The 16,753-nt window shown below is 52.7% G+C and overlaps 1 protein-coding gene and 4 pseudogenes across 1 annotated transcript, besides 13 other annotated features; all 5 read left to right on the top strand.

The window, feature by feature from the left end:
• Positions 1-3,759: part of a sequence feature (areas not merged during assembly with more than two copies in the genome that could not be assigned to a particular haplotype) that runs on past the window's edge.
• Positions 130-1,158, top strand: Tc00.1047053510307.94 (annotated as a pseudogene).
• Tc00.1047053510307.77 lies at positions 1,302-1,805 on the top strand (annotated as a pseudogene).
• Positions 3,760-4,768: a sequence feature (heterozygous, Esmeraldo-like haplotype).
• On the top strand, positions 3,774-6,644 carry Tc00.1047053510307.60 (annotated as a pseudogene).
• Positions 4,294-4,454: a sequence feature (CT-rich).
• Positions 4,769-11,191: a sequence feature (areas not merged during assembly with more than two copies in the genome that could not be assigned to a particular haplotype).
• Positions 6,952-11,250: a mobile genetic element.
• Positions 6,953-7,139: a mobile genetic element.
• Positions 11,154-11,255: a mobile genetic element.
• Positions 11,192-11,723: a sequence feature (haploid, Esmeraldo-like haplotype).
• Positions 11,415-11,434: a microsatellite.
• Positions 11,642-12,910, top strand: Tc00.1047053510307.19 (annotated as a pseudogene).
• Positions 11,724-16,753: part of a sequence feature (areas not merged during assembly with more than two copies in the genome that could not be assigned to a particular haplotype) that runs on past the window's edge.
• Positions 12,234-12,312: a sequence feature (CT-rich).
• Tc00.1047053510307.10 (surface protease GP63, putative) lies at positions 13,225-15,735 on the top strand (the record flags this gene model as incomplete). Its single annotated transcript, XM_815086.1, has 1 exon — positions 13,225-15,735. One exon carries the CDS (start codon positions 13,225-13,227, stop codon positions 15,733-15,735), a length of 2,511 nt encoding a protein of 836 aa, XP_820179.1.
• Positions 15,793-15,828: a sequence feature (AT_rich).
• Positions 16,173-16,251: a sequence feature (A-rich).

Genomic DNA, 16,753 nt, shown 5'->3' with positions numbered 1-16,753 from the left:
AGGGGGCGCATCGCTGTGCATGACGAGACTTTATTCATACGGACGTGATGCGGCGGGTGGAGGGGGCCAACGGGCATGAGCAATACGAGAGCGATGCCATTGTTGGCTGTTGAGATGATTTGAACAGTGATGAGGATAATGATGGGGCGAACACTCTCAGGTAGAAACGCTCTTCTCGCTGTCAGGGTATTAAAGTTGCACGGTAATGTGCCGCAGGTTGACCGGACCTCTTTTTGTGAGTTTTTCCGACACTTCGGTGGAGCTGCTCGGCGTTTTCCAAAAGGGTGTTCTGTTCTGCACAGGCGTGGCTGCCCGAGGATTGTATCCGCTACGGGCGGACTGAATTGTGCACGACGATCCTCCGACAGATCCAGCGTGTTGTATTCACCGCACTGGACGGTCAATCCCGCATTGGCAACGTTGGGGACTCTCTGCTGTTCCTCATGCCACACGAGACAGGATGAATCCCATGCGTGAGGACCCTTTATCGCCAAATAGAGAGGGATCAGTGGCTCTTTACGGGAAATGAGGCGGCAGCAGCAGTAAATGGAAGAATGATAATACGACTCGTCTCTTTCCACCACCTGACGACGTTGGACCCAAAAAGGGAACCACATGTGAATGCAGAGCACAGCCACTTACGTGTGCACTGTTATTCGACTTGTCGTGAAGCGGGATGGAGCCGTCAATGACTCACCTGGTGGAGATGCGAGCTGGAACGATGGTCTCGCCCGACTCGCACCGTGTGTGTTCCCATCATACATGCAGGCGCACGCAGGGCACTCCAGAGAGCCTATAAACCGTTTTTTAAATTTGTGTATGCTCACATTGGTCACGTCACACACGGTTTCCCTTCTTGACAAGAGACCCAGTGATGTTTGGGCACAACTGCAGAGCTTTATTGGGGAGGACGCGAAGACCGCGAGAGAGGCGTCTTCTCTCGACACACAGGAGGCCGGAAGAGGGTGCGAGGGCTTTCGAGGCTGGATGCGACTGCAGTTGGAGGCGCGTCACGATGATTGGCCGCGAGGTGTGATTGTGCGGAAGCAGCGCCGTGTGACGCGTAGTACTGCTGGGAGGGGAATTGAACGGAGGCTGGCACGGAGTGAAGAGAGAAGTGACACACCCACGAAGCAAGAGGCCAATGTTGCAGTGACGTTGGTGAAATGTTTTCCATGGGATGAGCTGAGAGGTTTCTCCCATAGCGCTTAGCTGTGCCCGCGCCAGCCTGTGTTTTCTATCTTTTTGACTCCACAGAGTGTCCAGGCTTTTGGTTCTTGCTTGCTTGGCACTCCTCCACCATGGGAGCCAACGAACCACGACGACCTATCGGGATGCCAAACCCACGGGAATCGTGGGCTTCAGCGTGGTCAATCTGGATCAGTGAGCGGAGACCTGCGGCACCTCATTCTGCGGCGAGTATTTCACGCACTGTCACGGGTATCAGCGCCTGTGTGTGTCTACCCTATGACCGGCATTTGTATGGCGTACGCCCTTGGCAATGCTGAGGGAAAGGGCGGGAATCCCCACTGGCACGTGTCTGCAGTCATAATGCGTAAATTGTGGACTTGTTTGTGCGGCAAGGCAGCAAGGTCGCTCAGGAGAAGCAGCATAGACTGGGAGTACACTTTCTAGCGGCGCGTGCTTGGTGACTACCGAGGCGATGCCCCAAAGGGACGTATGTGGGTGGTGAAGATGCACTGGATATGGATATGCGCAATGCCATGCTTCGTGACAGGGAGCGAGGGAGGAGTAGCGTGATTCCTCCTGCCACGGACCCATCAACTTTTGAGGAGTTGGAGTGAGGCCAAGGGGACAAGCGTGTGTGTCTTCACCTTCTTGCGGGAGGACGCGCAGACGTTGGATTTCTTTTGTTACTTTGTTGTCACGGTGCCTGCGGCGACGTTAATGGGGAGTTTGTTCTCCAGAGGCATTCATTGTGCGATTTGTGCGTGTTTGGTGTCCAACGTTTTCAGCACCGCCGAATATGGTGTTGCGCAGGATCGGAATACATGGATGTGCGAGAGCATTGTGTCGCTCGCCCGTAATAACACACACGCGCACAGTTTCAGTGAGTCTGATACGTCACGTTCTTCAGACCGGTCGAAATTGCTTGTGGGACATCACTTCATTTGCGGCCTCGGGAAAGTGAAGTAAATGGAGAGATATGCCGAGAACGCAATGCTCCTCCATAAGACCGCGGGCTGGCGGCGACAAGGATCAGAGAGCTTCTACTCAACATTGAGAAGACGGCAGCACTCTGATGATTCGGTTTGCTCGTTAGGAAATTCTAATGTAGTGCACACCGTGTGGGCCTTTTTGCTGCGGATATGCAGAAGGGTGATGTGAGGTGGAATTATTGTTGAAGGCAGCACGGACACCGCCTGACCTTTATGGGAGGGATGCGTGGTGTTATTCCGTGCTTCCTGGCCTGCGTTGTCGCACTCTTGCTGTGTGTGCGGATGGCCACAGTAGTGGAGCTGAATACGGTTAAATTTGTGTTTGCTCACGGGGACTGCGCGACACATGTTTTTTGTTGGGCTTCCCAAAGGAGGGGCGCATCGTCGTTGCGTGATTCCCGCAGCAGTCCATTACCCTGCGACTGTGCGTGCCGCCGTCCACTGCGCCACTGCAAGCCTTTGCCTTTGTGAGAAATGGGGAGTGTGACTACTGTGGCGGTGGTCGAATTTTCCCGAATTGGTGCTTTTGGTGATCCCACTTAGAGCGCCGAGCAGCGAGGGGCCGCACACGCCCAGGAGGTGGGAGTGTCAGCTGCAACCGCACTTGCGATTCGCAGTTGGGATGTGACATGTTTCTTTGGTATTTTTATTTTTGGTGATATGCGGGGCAGCGGTGTGTTTGCGTGTGCGGGCTGCTCATGGCTGCCGGTGTTGTCTTTCCTGCTGTTCTCCTGCTCAACTCCTTTGCGTGCGACGGACCAAACGTTCTTACGGGCGTGTGGTGGGGTCGCGTTCTTGTTTGGAAGAAAAGCCTTCCGCAGGCATAATGAGACTGCCGTCCGTGCCACACGAGGCAGCGGGGTATTTCCTGGGATTTATTGGCGGGGTGGCACCGCACCCATGCGGTGTGGTAGATTTGTATTCCGCAATGCACGGTGGGGGGGATGTGCGGTGACAACTTCCTCCAGTGGAGCGGCACGAGCAGCACGGGGAGTGCAACGGAGGAGTGGTGGCTGCGTGCTTCCCAGTGATACGTGAATGGCGAATGCAATATGAAACGCAGCGTGACGGCACTCTTTTGCCATGCACACCGCAGATATTTTCCATAAAGCATGCAAGTTGCACTCTTTTCTGTTGTGTGGGAGCTTACCATGATGCATCGCTGTTGTGGTGTGTATGATTTGTGCTCCCTGCGTGTGGCCGTTGCTGCACCGAATTTACTTTTTATTTTGTGTGCTTCTTTCAGGGTTTATGTGCAAACGTCCTCTTGCAGAGTGTGCGCGGTGACGGCGGTGCCACACGGGTGCGGGACCGTGGCGAGCGGTATGCGTGGGCGAACCCTCCGTGCGCACCACGTTGTTGTTTGCTCTCTCCAACACTGTGCTGGGTGGATGGCATCCACTCGCCGTCGCTGTGGTGGTCCTCGTGCATTTGGTGTGCATCGAATACTGTGCCGTCACACTGTGTGGGTGAGTCTCTTGTTGTGGCCTCGATTCATGACTGTGCCTATTGTCTTTCTTTTTCTCATTCTCCACGTTGGGTGGTTATTGTTTAGATCTAACTCAATCCAACTAAGAAAGACAGGGAGAAACGATGCCTGGAAGGCCGGAGAGTGTACAAGGTCGCAATGTGGAGATTCGAGCGCCCACTGTGCCGCAAGGGGATTGTCGGAAGAGAACGAGGCCGGAGTCCCATACTGACACCGATCAACCCGCTGCGACTCGCAGAGAAGTGGAGGAAAGGCAGCAACCAAATTGGAGACTTGATAGTCGGGTGGAGGATGTACTGCTGGAAGGAAAGGATCGCATCACCAGCATGAGGCTGAATGAATTCCTTCGTAATTTTCCTGGCGGCAGAGGCGTTGTGGACGCCAATGAGGACGTCTCTATGGAGAGGTTTCTTACGAACCCCATGCGTCTTTCCAACGGCGAAACGTCATTGTGCACAATAGCGGGGTTCCCGTTATGCCGAGAGATGAAAATACTACTGGAGGCTGCATATACACTAAAAGGAGAAGGCGTGTTCTCGCTTGCACACTGGAGGGATTTTGAAGGAAAGGATACGGTCACTCCCATTGCAAAGGGAGCACTCGACACAGCCCTTCTTTATGTACGGAGAGAAGAAACAAGAAGAGAGGCAGAGGAAAGGGCAAGGCGGAGGGCAGAGGAGCGGGCAAGGCGGAGGGCAGAGGAGCGGGCAAGGCGGGAGGTAGAGGAAAGGCCAAGGTGGGAGGCCGAGGAAAGGGCAATGTGGGAGCTAGAGGAGAGGGCAAGGCGGGAGCAACAAATAAAATTTACCCTTTCCACCAAGATCGAAGATGTGCTGTTGAGGAGAAGAGTTCGCGCCAATAACACGAAGCTGAATGATTTTCTTACGGTGGAGTTGGGCGGAAGGGGTGTCGTGGACGCAAATCGGAATGTCTTGCTGGAGGAGTTTGTTAGGGACCCTGAGAAGTACATCGGCGATGAGGGAGTATTGAATGGAATAAAGAAATTGTATAATTATGTGAGGATGGAGATTGCTGTAAGGGATGAAATGAATTTTTGTGAAGATTTACGCAGCCTTTACAATAAAGGTGTGCACAACCTACTGAAGTGGTCAGAGGCTGCAGCGGAGGTAAAGGCAAGTGTTCATGGCATCACTAAAGATACTTTGGATGCAGCCCTCGTGGATGTGAGGTACCGAACAATTACGAGTGCACCGATAACACTGAAGGGATTCTACGAGTCTGTGTACAATGCGAGGTGGAACCATGTGATGGAAATTCCTGACGGCAACGGAATGGGAATGAAGGTGGAGGAGGGGAAACCAGAACAGCAATGGACTTACAAGGCAGTTGGCAAAACTTTCGAAAGGGATGACGGTATGTTGCAATTTGGTGCAGAGCGTCTCAGGCTGATGGTGTTCACCTCGGACAGGGGATGGCCGTACTCGTGGGAATGGGAGAAGCATAAATCCATTCATGACTGCTATGTGAACTGTGAGGTGGAGCGAGCATGGCGGATCGTCTTTGACGATTTAACCGAATGCTTCAGCACTTACGGTGGGACCGACCTTAAGCCCAAGAAGCGTGTGTTGATTGGGACGCCTGGGATTGGGAAGTCGATGGCTGCCGGTTCGTACCTCCTCTACCAGCTGCTGCACTACGATGTGGAGAAACTCCAAGTGGTTGTCCACCGTTTTGGAAATACGACGTACGTGTTTGACAAGACCATCCAGAGCGGTGATAAAATGCAAGGGTAAGATAACATCCAAGATTGTTTTGTATGATTTGTGGCAGCGTGGAATGAAGGGGTACATTATCTACGATGTGACATGGCACGGGATACCGCCAGCGAGTTATTTTGTGCCTTTTCATGAATGGGGCATGATTGTGGTGTCATCACCAAACCTGGACAACTATGATAAATGGGAGACGGAAGTAAAAGCCACGCGAATCATCATGAATTGCCCCGACGAGATGGATGTGAAGGCGATGTGTGCATGGATGAAGCGCGATGGGGATACAGATGAGCAAAAGAAATATTGGAGGATGGTTGAAAAACACATGGAAAAAGTGGGGCCGCTTCCGCAGCATATATTTCATGCGAATGATTTTAAAGCACGATTTGGTGCAGTTGAAAATGCCTTGGAAGCGATCAATTCTCGGTATGCTGACGATCGCTTTATACTTCCGGGAGAGGGGCTATGGTATTCTAAGGATCCGTCCCAAAAACTCGTGAGGATTGTCCGAATAAGAGGAGAACGCGGTGCTGAGAGGTTTAGTAACGCACCGATATGTTATTTCCTTGGGTCTCGATCAGCGAATATTTTGGCAAAGGCAATGAGTGAGAAAGGCTTTTTGTTGTTTGTATTGGGGGCGAGAAAAACCATTTTGTCTGCATGTACGGACAGGTTTTGTTTGCGCGCGCTCATCTTTGGGAGGTTTTTCAGTGCAATGGCCGAGGAACTCAAGGGGCTGAAGTCACCAGCACATGATATTCAGGACACTGTGCTGAAAGCAAATCCTAGAGCGCACCCCACCGAAATATGTGAAATACCTGGAGTTGGAGAAATTGATGCGAAACAAAATATGAATTATCGGGTGCTGTACATACCGGTGGTCAGGGACTTTCCGCTGGTGGACTGCTTTTTCTTCGTGGGGTCACCGCGGAGGACGCTGGTGGGGCTGCAGATGACTACGGCGGGTGAGCGTCACACGACAACCAGCACCGTGCGGCAGTTCACGGAGCATCTATCGGAGTTTTTTAATGGTTGGGAGGAATTTGCTCAGGGATTGTCGTGGGAGGTTATTTATGTGCAGCACGCAGACAGCACGCCGATAAATGGGTGGCAGAGATGTGATGTCGTCGACCCGCCGAGTGTGGGAGATGTTGATCGTGGGAGGATTGCGGAGTTCTGGAAAACCACACATCAGTACCAGTTTGCTCTGACCGAGTGTTTTCTCAGGCGTATGTTTTATTCCTAAGATGCCGAAACTTCGTGAAGCAAAAAGCTTAGACGAGAAGATTGAAGAAATGATTGAGGAGGTTAGCGCAGTGCGTTGATGATGAATTATGTTAGCGAGTGTTTTAACGGCTTTTATATTTGTGTGTTTCTGCAGGGTTTGGTCAGAGAATGTCTTTCTTTTTTTCAGAATCATTGTGGTCAACAATGCCGCACCACTACAATCATTTTTTATTTTTATTTTGTTTTTCCTTCTGTGAAGGCTCCGTCGCTCCTGGAGGCCTTTGCGGGATGTGGGGGCCGCACAATTTCTCTTTATTTTTATGGGAGTTTGTGAGAAGAATGCCTGCGAGGATGGCTGGCTGCCCAAATAAATTCATATCTCGAACAAACGAAGATATCTCTTTACAGCTTTTTCCTCTTCTATCGCACTGTCTTTTGGGAGACCGCGATTGAGGGAGCCAGGGATCCGGCCAGCTGCCCGGAAGATTATTCTCTTATCTTTTTTATTTTTTATTTTCGAAAGCCGTACCATATTCCTGCATGTTGATGTTAGGTAATGGCACTGATTTTTTTTTTACACGGCGACGGTGTGCAGCGACATCGGTGCCCGTATGTTGGACTTGGCACGCCAGCATGGCGAGATACAGTTGCAGCTCACCTTCTTTGATGAAAACAGGCCGTTGGATGCGGCGGTAACCGTCGCTGCAACCATGACGTGTTTACGATTGGTTTCAGCAAAGATCGCCAAGCACTGGGAGGATTCGACCCATGCGGGGCACTTGGCGAAGCGCCGGGCGTGTCAAGTACCAAATTTCGATGTTCAAGTGCTTCTGCCCATCGTGTGGGGGCGGCCCGGGAGTTGGGGGGCAAGCAACGACTGACCATCGCGGAAATGCAGAGATAAAACTCGGACTACACCCGTGCCGTTGCGGACGTACAGAATCGAAGCGCGCAGCTTCAACATTAAATGGAGGAAGCGAATAACCACTTTTCGGCACGTGCGTCCAACACTGCGGTGGCGGACGGTCTTCTTGCGCAACGAGAATCGGCGCTTGCGGGGCGCAAACGCCATTTGGAGGCAACCCTTGCACAACCCCAGGAACGAAAGGCACGCATCGGTGCCTTGGAGGCGCGGCTTGCAGCTTGGGGTGCCGATACGCCCGGACGGCGGGGAGTTCCCTCTTCCAGGAGAGGGCCGCCAGATGCGCCCGCGCACGGGTCCGAAGATGGCGCAACGACACCACCCCACCACGAGCGTTTGATGGCCGGGGGCGCGGCTGCACCCACAATTCCCCAACCCATTTTCACGGGAGAGCGACGGCGGGTCAATACTCATGCGTCATTGGGCAATGTGGGGCGACCACGTTTCCCTCACCCCGTGACTTCGCCCTTTCGATCTCCGGCTTCAGAAGAGGTTTCCGGTTCAAATGAAGAGGATCTGGGTTTCCTTCAATTTGACGTCACCACTTGGGTCCCGCGAAGTTGGAATGGAGGCGTGCTTGGAATCCTATTCGAAATCTGGGGCGCTTGCGATTACTGGCACCGAGGGGACGCTCACGCCCAAATTGCCTTTGACATTCTGGTTTCGTGGATGTGCGCATTGCAATTGTATCGGGAGCCCAACAAGCAGTTCATGGAATTGGGCAGGATTATACCGCGGGTCTTCCGGATGCAGATCATGATTAAATCCGACCCCAGTGTGCCGATCCAAAAACCGCGTGCCCGCCTTCACACGGCTTTTCATGAGGATGACACATTCGCGAGGGTGGCTCAGCCTCTCATGGATCGACGGGGAACTCGATCGCAACAACAACGATCACTGCTATGCCAACTGTGCCCTATTTATGGATACAAGGCTTCTACATGCAACGTGCGCCCCAAAAAGGGTTTCCCGAACTACAAACAAACGTCAAAAACGGCAAAGGGGCTGTCCGCCGCTTATGAAGGCGGACGACGGCGGCCACACCCATTCCACCACCTCCACCAATCCCCACAGAAGTCGTCGCACCGCACCGCTGACGCTTCATCCGATCGTTCAAACTGCCGACGGAATTGACGAGGAGGGAGGAAGTGATGGCTCGAGAAATGTGTGCGCCGTCAAAGCGGGAGTCGAGAATGTCCCTGGCGGGGCAATTTGCAAAATTTTGCCGCACGCACGAACTGCCGATGAACGCGGAGAGCTGCGCGGCCCTTTTGGCGGCAATATTAGACGTGGCGCCTTCGATCCGACGGCAGTACGCCAGGATGTTGCGGTCTATGTTGGAAATGAATTGAACCCCGCTGGACATGATGATTCTGGGGTTGCAAGAAATTGCGGCGCGATGGTAGACGAAGCGGACGCGCCCCTTGACAGAGGAAGGGATGGATCAAGTTATCCGCAGCCGGACCGATTGGAAAGAAAGTGTTGTCTTACGACTTGCGTGGATAACGGCGAATCGTTTGTTTGAGATTGCGTCCTTGACACCCAACAGTTTCACACCGGAGCCGGACGGGACCGTAATTTTGGATTTGTCCGTGGCGCCGAAGACGGCGAGGGCGGATCCCCACCGCGCCTCGCGGTTTGTGAGGACACGAGGGCAGGACGCGTTCGACATTATAAAGCTATGCAGGACACTTCAAGAAAACAAAAAGCTCACGAATCTTACGACTGCCCACTTGGAGCAAGCTTTGGCTCCTTGGGATGCCACGGCGAATTCCATAAAACGCGGTGCGCTGCGGCACGCTGCTCCAATCGTGGAGACGTACAATTTGGACCCACGCGTGATCTCGCTGTTGGCGGACACGTCAATCCGTCCGACCCTCCCCAGAGCATAGTTCGATATTTGGGGAACTACACCACAATGCTGACCCAGGTGTTGCCGCTGGTCGCATTGATGTGAAGGGAGACACTGCGGAAGGGCAGGAACCCTGGTTGAGAGAAGAGGAGCGTTTTTTTCATGATTTTTAATCATTATGCTGCTACAATAAAGAGAAGCACGAAAAGGACGCGTTTGGCCACTCCACAAGATGAACACGCTATCCCGTTACAGCAGGTCAACGTGCCCGTATTGAATCTAGAGTGGATCATGAGCCGGTTGAACCCGGCCATCTTGGAGAGACGAATGCAAGTTTGAGGACTCGTCGGGTGCTTCCCTTTCCCTCAATCCTCCTCCGGTAAGGCGCGCAAAAGCTCACGGAGGATTCCAGCGATGACGCGCGATTGCTGAAGGAAGCGGGAATAATCGAGGACGCTTCGTCCACAATAACAGTCGGATGAACAATTCCTTTCTCGGTTGTGGAGGAGAAACCCACCGGTTTACGACGAACATGGATCGCGTGGCCGCGCGACAAGAACAGAGACGACCCTTATGAGGCGAATGTTCCTCTTTTACACATTTCCCATTATTTGCCGCCTGTGATGGCTGAGGCCGCTTCCTGCCTGGATGTAAAGGCATCCTTCATAGTCTTTTTACCGCAGGAGACTCGGCATCTCTTTTGAAGCCGCGTGGAGGACGGCACGCTGGTGGAGCTGAAACGGCTCCCAATGGGATACAAGGCCAGCCCAGAAATTCTCCAGATAATTACCTTGGCAATTGCGGGGGTGACGACGGTGGTTCACCGCCTCTGGGCTGCATCTCCATTGGTGCATATCGACGTTTGGATCGATAATATAAACATCACAGGGTCGAAAAGCGATGCGACATTGTGGAGAGCCCAAGTGCTTTGTAATGCGGACGGCCGTCACGCCACGATAGGGAGGACCGCGAATCGGGCGTCACGCATTACACCTTTCTGGGGGTGCAGTTTGATCATACTCACACCAGGCGGTATCCCCGAGAGAAAGGTTTGTCCGTTCTGTACGCGCCATGCCGGCGCTCAATCCTTTAACCATCGCGGAAATGGAGGCAATGGCGTCACGCTTTTTGTACGCGGCGGCCATTTTGGGCACGCGCTTATGTGATTACTACTTTCTCATCAAGGCAGTGCGACGGCGATTATCCGCACTTAACCGGGGGATTGTGCTGGAGACATCCCCGGCGAACCTTCCGCCGTCAGCGGCTGGTTTGGGCGAGAGATTGTGACACATCATCGAGAATATAGTCGTAAGCGAATCATCAAGCCCACGGAAAAGGCATCAGCCACCATCATCAAGGATGCATCGCTCCGTGGATGGGGAGCCGTTTTTATTCCAGACTCCGGCGACGTTAAAATTGCCTGAGGAAAATGGGAGAGGAAGCCTTTTCTTATCATGCAGGCCGAGGTGCGTGCGGTACGCCTGGCCTTAACGGCCTTTTCCGCCATCTTGCCGTCCACCATGGACGTTTGGGTGGACAATACTTTGCTGCAAGGAGCGACAAATAAAGTCAGCTCAAAAACACACGTCATGACGTGGGAGCCACGACGGATTTATGATTTTTTGGAGTCTCGCGGAATACAGGCATCCTTTGCATACGTACGGTCTGCGGGGTTTCCGCAGACGGCATATCACGCGGTCGTGTGTTTACACTTCAGGACTTGGCGAAGGGGTGGAACTTGCGAAGGGGAGCGGTGGGGTCTTTTGGCTGGAGGACCCCAAAGTCTGCCACTTCGTAAGTAATAAATGTTTTAGATCCTACATGAGTTCAAAAGGCCGCGTGAGCGGGTCACGATTGTTGCAAACAGATGATATATATATATAGACTTAATTGGTGTTAAACTTTGAGGGTATGGTGAACTCCACTATTATTCCATTCACCCCTTTCGTATTCCTACTTGGTTTGGTTTCTATTATTGAGAATCTCTGGATTTGGCCAGCGGCGCAGGTGAATATATATATATATATATATTAAAGTAATCAAAACTTTTGGTTTGCAGTGCTGTGTGGGAGTTCTGCAATTGTACTCATTCCAACCGACTCATTTGTGTGCGTGACTCTCATCGCTGGATGGGACGGTGCGTGGCTGTGTGACTTGTCTCTCCTTTTCCTTTCATTCTGCGTTGACGGGGAGTTGGTTTTTGCTGAAGGCTACACGCAAGTGACAGGATTAATTGCGATGATGATGACTGACCGTGTGGTGCGGTGCCGGCGGTTGTGTGATGCGGACCGCTGCAGTGAAGGTAACGGGAATTTATTGACGCACATGAATAATGCTGAAAGTGACGGGGTCTTTCCGAGGGCGGAATGCAGTTTGTTATCCATTCACATGGGATTAATAAGGGCGGTTGAAGCTGGGGTCAAGGAGGGAGCAGAATTGGGTGGTACAGTCACATCGGAAAAGCCCAAGCAATTATTATATGGTACGACGTCAAAAGGTAATGATGACGTTTTAACGCCTGGTCCACCAGCACCACTGCCGAAACCTAAAGTATCAGATCAAGTTGAACAGGAGAAGCCGTTAAAAACGGTTGATCCAAATGGAATTGGCGATACCAGGGCTCCCACAAGCGGTAAGGCAACGGAGTCGCAACGCCAAAGCGCTGGTCAATCTTCATCTGGCAGTACCGTCACTCAACCCGGCAAGGATCACAATTGGAATAATCCTTCCGAGAGTAATGCATCCTCCACTGTCAAGCCGACGGATGACAGTGGCGTTAATATTCCTCCAAACATTCCTGAACGGGGGGTGGGAGCATTTGAAAGGGTTAAAGAAGATGAAGATGAAACGAAAAAATCAAAACAAGCAGTACAAGAAGAAGCGGGAGAACACAAAGAAAACAAAAATGATAATTCACCAACAGGGACACTTGAAAATGCAGCGAAACTGTAAAAAATACCACAAGAAACATCACCATCACTAACAAAAGCACCAGCAGAAGTGGCACTGAAAACAATCGGAAAAACAGAGGGAGATTCAACACAAGCACGAGTGAATGGACAGTCAAGCCCTGAAGATACCGTGCCCGTGCAACAGCTACAACAACCCCAAAGCGGCATGAAGTTAAACAACAATTCACAAAATGAGGGCGTTGCCCCCATCGCAGCCAATTTTCAGAATGAACCATCTGACGGCCATGCAGAAACAAAGCCACCATCGCCCACGGAAAACGGTAATTTCGCCAGTGATAAAGCTGACAAGAGCACTGAAGAGGGCATCCCGAACAATGATCCAGCAGCTGATGGTACAGGAACACGAGAAGAGAAACAAAAATGAAAATAAAGAAGCCAATCCGAAGGAAACAGTGCCAACCAGAAACGCCACAACAGGTGACACGGCGACTACTGGCGACAGTGACAGCAGCACCGCGGCCTTCCACACCACCTCCCCTCTTTTGCTTCTTCTTCTTGTTGCGTGTGCGGCTGCTGCGGTGGTGGCCGCGTGAGAGTGAGTGAGAGAGCCATGCACCGCCCGCACACACACTCGTCCTTCTCTCACTCTCTGTGTGTGTGTCCCCTTGCATGGACTCTCGCCCTCACCTCATCCCACGAAGCACACACATAATTTGCCCATTGTATATATTGCATGCACACCCATGCAGGCCCGTTGGTGCTCTCTTTTGCACCACACGCACCGCTGCCGTCCTGCCTGGCTGCATGGGCGGAGCACCGTAACTGTTTCTGTTTTGTTTTTATTGCATTGAGTGGGCGACCTCTCTCTCTCTCTCTCTCCCTGTGTGTGTGTTTTGCTTTACGGGAGCAATGAGAGTGTGTGCGCCTGTCGTCCCACGCCTCGGCTTCCCGTCACGTGTGCGTTTTGAATCTCTGCTTGTGTTGTGGTTGAAGGGGCGTATTTTAATTAACCATCATTTGCTTTCTTGTGTGGTGACGTTTGCGTTTCAATTTTCTTTTCAACCAATCAGTCTTTATTGCCTCAGCAAGCCAAGAAATACCTTTCCAACAGTCACGCCGATGGTTCAGTGGCTCCTCGCCTCACCGTGCCCTGCAGCGCTGCCATTGCTGCTCATGATGTTGACTTTGATGTGTTGTTCCAGTGGGTGCTTTGCTGCCAGCCTGACGTACCATTGCACCTTTGACAAAGCGATGCGTGTTGACAGGACAAAATCGATGCCGGTGGTGATGAAAAACGTGCCTTTGGGAACGGGAAGTGCGTCGCAGACATACACCGTCATCGGGGGGAATGGATGGGCACCCATCCGCATCAATGTGTCGACAAGGGACCTGGATGATACCAGGAAGTATTGCAGCTCAGATCATTCTCGTGTGAAAAATTTATTGACAGACTATTACGATTGTCAGGGCGATGCACTTTCCAGTAATAAGAGGAAAATCCTCATCGACAATGTTGTTCCTGCAGCTGTAAAACTGCATGCGGATCGTCTGCTCGTCCAGCCACTGGAGGGTCCGTTGGTTGTGCCCCAATTTGCCGCGGGCAGTGTTTGCAGTCGGTTCACTGTGCCTGATGAGCATCGTTCCACTGGTGTTGCCAATTCTGACATGGTGCTGTACGTGGCTGCGGCGCCTGGTGGCGTGTGGGCACTGCCGTGCGCCACGCTGGAGGATGGCCGTCCAGTCGTTGGCGTCATGAACATTGCCCCGGCCGTTTTATTTCACGGACGCCTCGCCACCCGCATCGCCGCGCACCTGATGGCCCATGCTTTCGGGTTCGCTCACTCGCACATGGCCAGCCGCAGCATGGTGAGGAATGTTACCGGTGTGCGTGGCAGGGCACTGTCGGTGGTGGTGAACTCGACGAATGCCGCGATGGCAGCGAGGGAGCACTACGACTGCGATGACATTTATGGCATGGAGCTACAAGATCAAGAGGGGGACGGGAGGACGCTGGAGTCGCACTGGTCACAGCGCCACGCGAAGGATGAGTTGATGGCGCCGATTGGGGGCGCCGGCTACTACACGGAGCTGACGCTGGCTGCATTTGCTGACCTGGGCTACTTCAAGGTGAACTGGGATATGGCGGAGCCGATGGGTTGGGGCAGGAAGTCGGGCTGTGAGCTGCTGCAGAAGAGGTGCTCCGAACTGAACCTGAGTAAATATTCCCACATGTTCTGCAACAGAGACGATGGTGTCAAACGCTGCGCGTCGGATCGGTATTCCCGTGGTTGGTGCCATTCGAGTATCGTTGAATTGTCAAAAAAGCCTCCAATGGACAGTTGCCCCATCATTGATCCCGTGATGGAAGTGAGGGACCTTGAGGCTGTTTTTAAGAAGGGAGAATATTTGTCTGCGAGGCCTGGGGATAAGCCCTCTTCGTGGTGTCTGGACACGCTTCCCACCAACACGACAGATACGAGGGACCCGGAGGAGACGTATCTGAGTGCTGCCATGCATGCGGAACTAAAGTGTCTTGGCATGCAAGTGTATCTGAAAGATCCCGAAAAGCGTAACGTCGATTGGACTCCATGCGCGGGTGGGGCGACGATTACGTGGGACACACCACCCTACGATAAGGAAAACGCCATTTGCCCTAACTACGCGGAGGTGTGCACGATATCCGCCACCGGCGGCAGTGTACTTCCCGCGGTTCGGTGGGACGGCAAAGAGAGGGTGTGGAGCAGGACGGTACGCCCGGAATTCTTGAAACAAAGTTCACCAGAGGCGCCCGTCCCTGTTGCAGAGAGTATTGGATCCGGCCGTGGCACCGAATCGCAGGATGCTGACTCAGCTGCTCTTCAGTCGAAGCCATTGCCACAGGGAGACGCCGAGGCTGCCGTGGCGCAACACGACCACCAAGCGGGAAACAATACCAGCACTCCAACAGGCAGTGAGAGGGAAGCAGCACCAGCCGCCTCTGGCGAAAACAACAATTCGCCTACGGCCGCTGTTGCAGGAGCAGGTGAATTTGGGACAACGCACAGCGAGGATTTCTTCACTACGGAAGTGGAAAGCTCGATGGGGGAGGAAGAACAATCCGCGCCGGAGGAGGGAGCAAACCCAACAACCCTGCAGTCAAGGGAGACCACTGGAGATGGGGATGCGCAGCCAGTACAAGAAAGCGTGGCGCCTCTGGCTGGAAGTGAGGGATTGCTGCCCAAACAAAGCGAGGCTCCTGTTCCAGAAAATAACCACTCCGAATCCGGGAGCGGCGCGAGCCAAGAGGACCGCCTCGCCCTGCTCAACGACGCGAAATTGATACTGCGTGATTGGAATGTCGACAGCACTGCGCGTGTGTGCGTGTCTCAGGTGTCGATGCTTCTTCTTCTGGGACTGTGTGGAGCTGTGGCAGTCTTGTGAGGCAACGAGTGTTGAATTGCGACTCCTCACGGAGAATAAATACCGCTTTTCTTGTGGTTTTTAATGTTTTTTTTTCTTTTTTAAAAAATATTTCTTTACTTTTTCAGTTTTTCTTGGTGTTTTTTCGAATACCCAGTTTCTTTTTTTTATTATGGTCGATTGCTACAATCCGTTATGAGTGACGTGTTTCTGACTTTTGTTTCCCTTTTGTTGCCCACACGCGGTGCCGGCCTCACTGCTGCGCGTCCGGCTGACTGCAGAAAACGAGGAGTGGAGGAGCAGGCCGGATGCCGCATGGAATATAAGGGATGTTGTGTGGGCTGGTGGGAGAGTACAACCTTTTTTTTTTTTTGTTTTCTTTTTTGTTTGTGCAGGGAATATGCATACGCCCCCGATCTTCTTGTGCTGCATGGCACATGAAAGTCCTGCCGGATCAATTTTTTTTTTTTTTCGTGCGTTAAGTTTTTGTTTTTGTCTTTTTTTTTGCTCCCTCATCCCTCTTTTTTTTTGCTTTTGGGGCAATCACTATGGACGTTTTTTTTTTTTACTCTTCCCTCTTTTCAATTGTTTCTTGCTGCACTCTTCCTGTGAGGGGTGCCGTGTGTTTCCCGCCCAACTGCTCCACTCGCACACCCACCGACACGCTCATGTCGACGGTCCTGTGCGCCTCGCCTGCTGCACGCATGAGGAGGGGCCGCGACGAACGGCGCGCTGAGGGAGCCGTGACGTGTGGGCGTGCGACGAGGGCCGGTGGGGCGGAGCACACATTTATTCCCTCTTGTTTTGTTTTTATTGCGGCCAGGGCGGGCAGACACTCGCAGCGCCAGACACACAGCCACACCCTGCCGCCGTGTTTTTTTTTTTTGCTGCGCTCACTCTCCCGATGGAGAGACGCGACTCCCGTCGTGTCTGCGTGCTCCTCTCAGTCCCCACACACACGAGTGACTGTGCTCTGCGGGCCGCACTTACGCGCCGATGAAGGGGCTGAGGGGAGCAGCAACACGCAGATGGCCCCATG

Source organism: Trypanosoma cruzi, genomic scaffold, assembly GCF_000209065.1.
Source record: "Trypanosoma cruzi strain CL Brener 1047053516709 genomic scaffold, whole genome shotgun sequence".
Classification (NCBI taxonomy): Eukaryota; Euglenozoa; class Kinetoplastea; order Trypanosomatida; family Trypanosomatidae; genus Trypanosoma; species Trypanosoma cruzi.
Note: the sequence above shows the minus strand (reverse complement) of the source record. Positions and strands in the feature narration are given on the sequence as shown.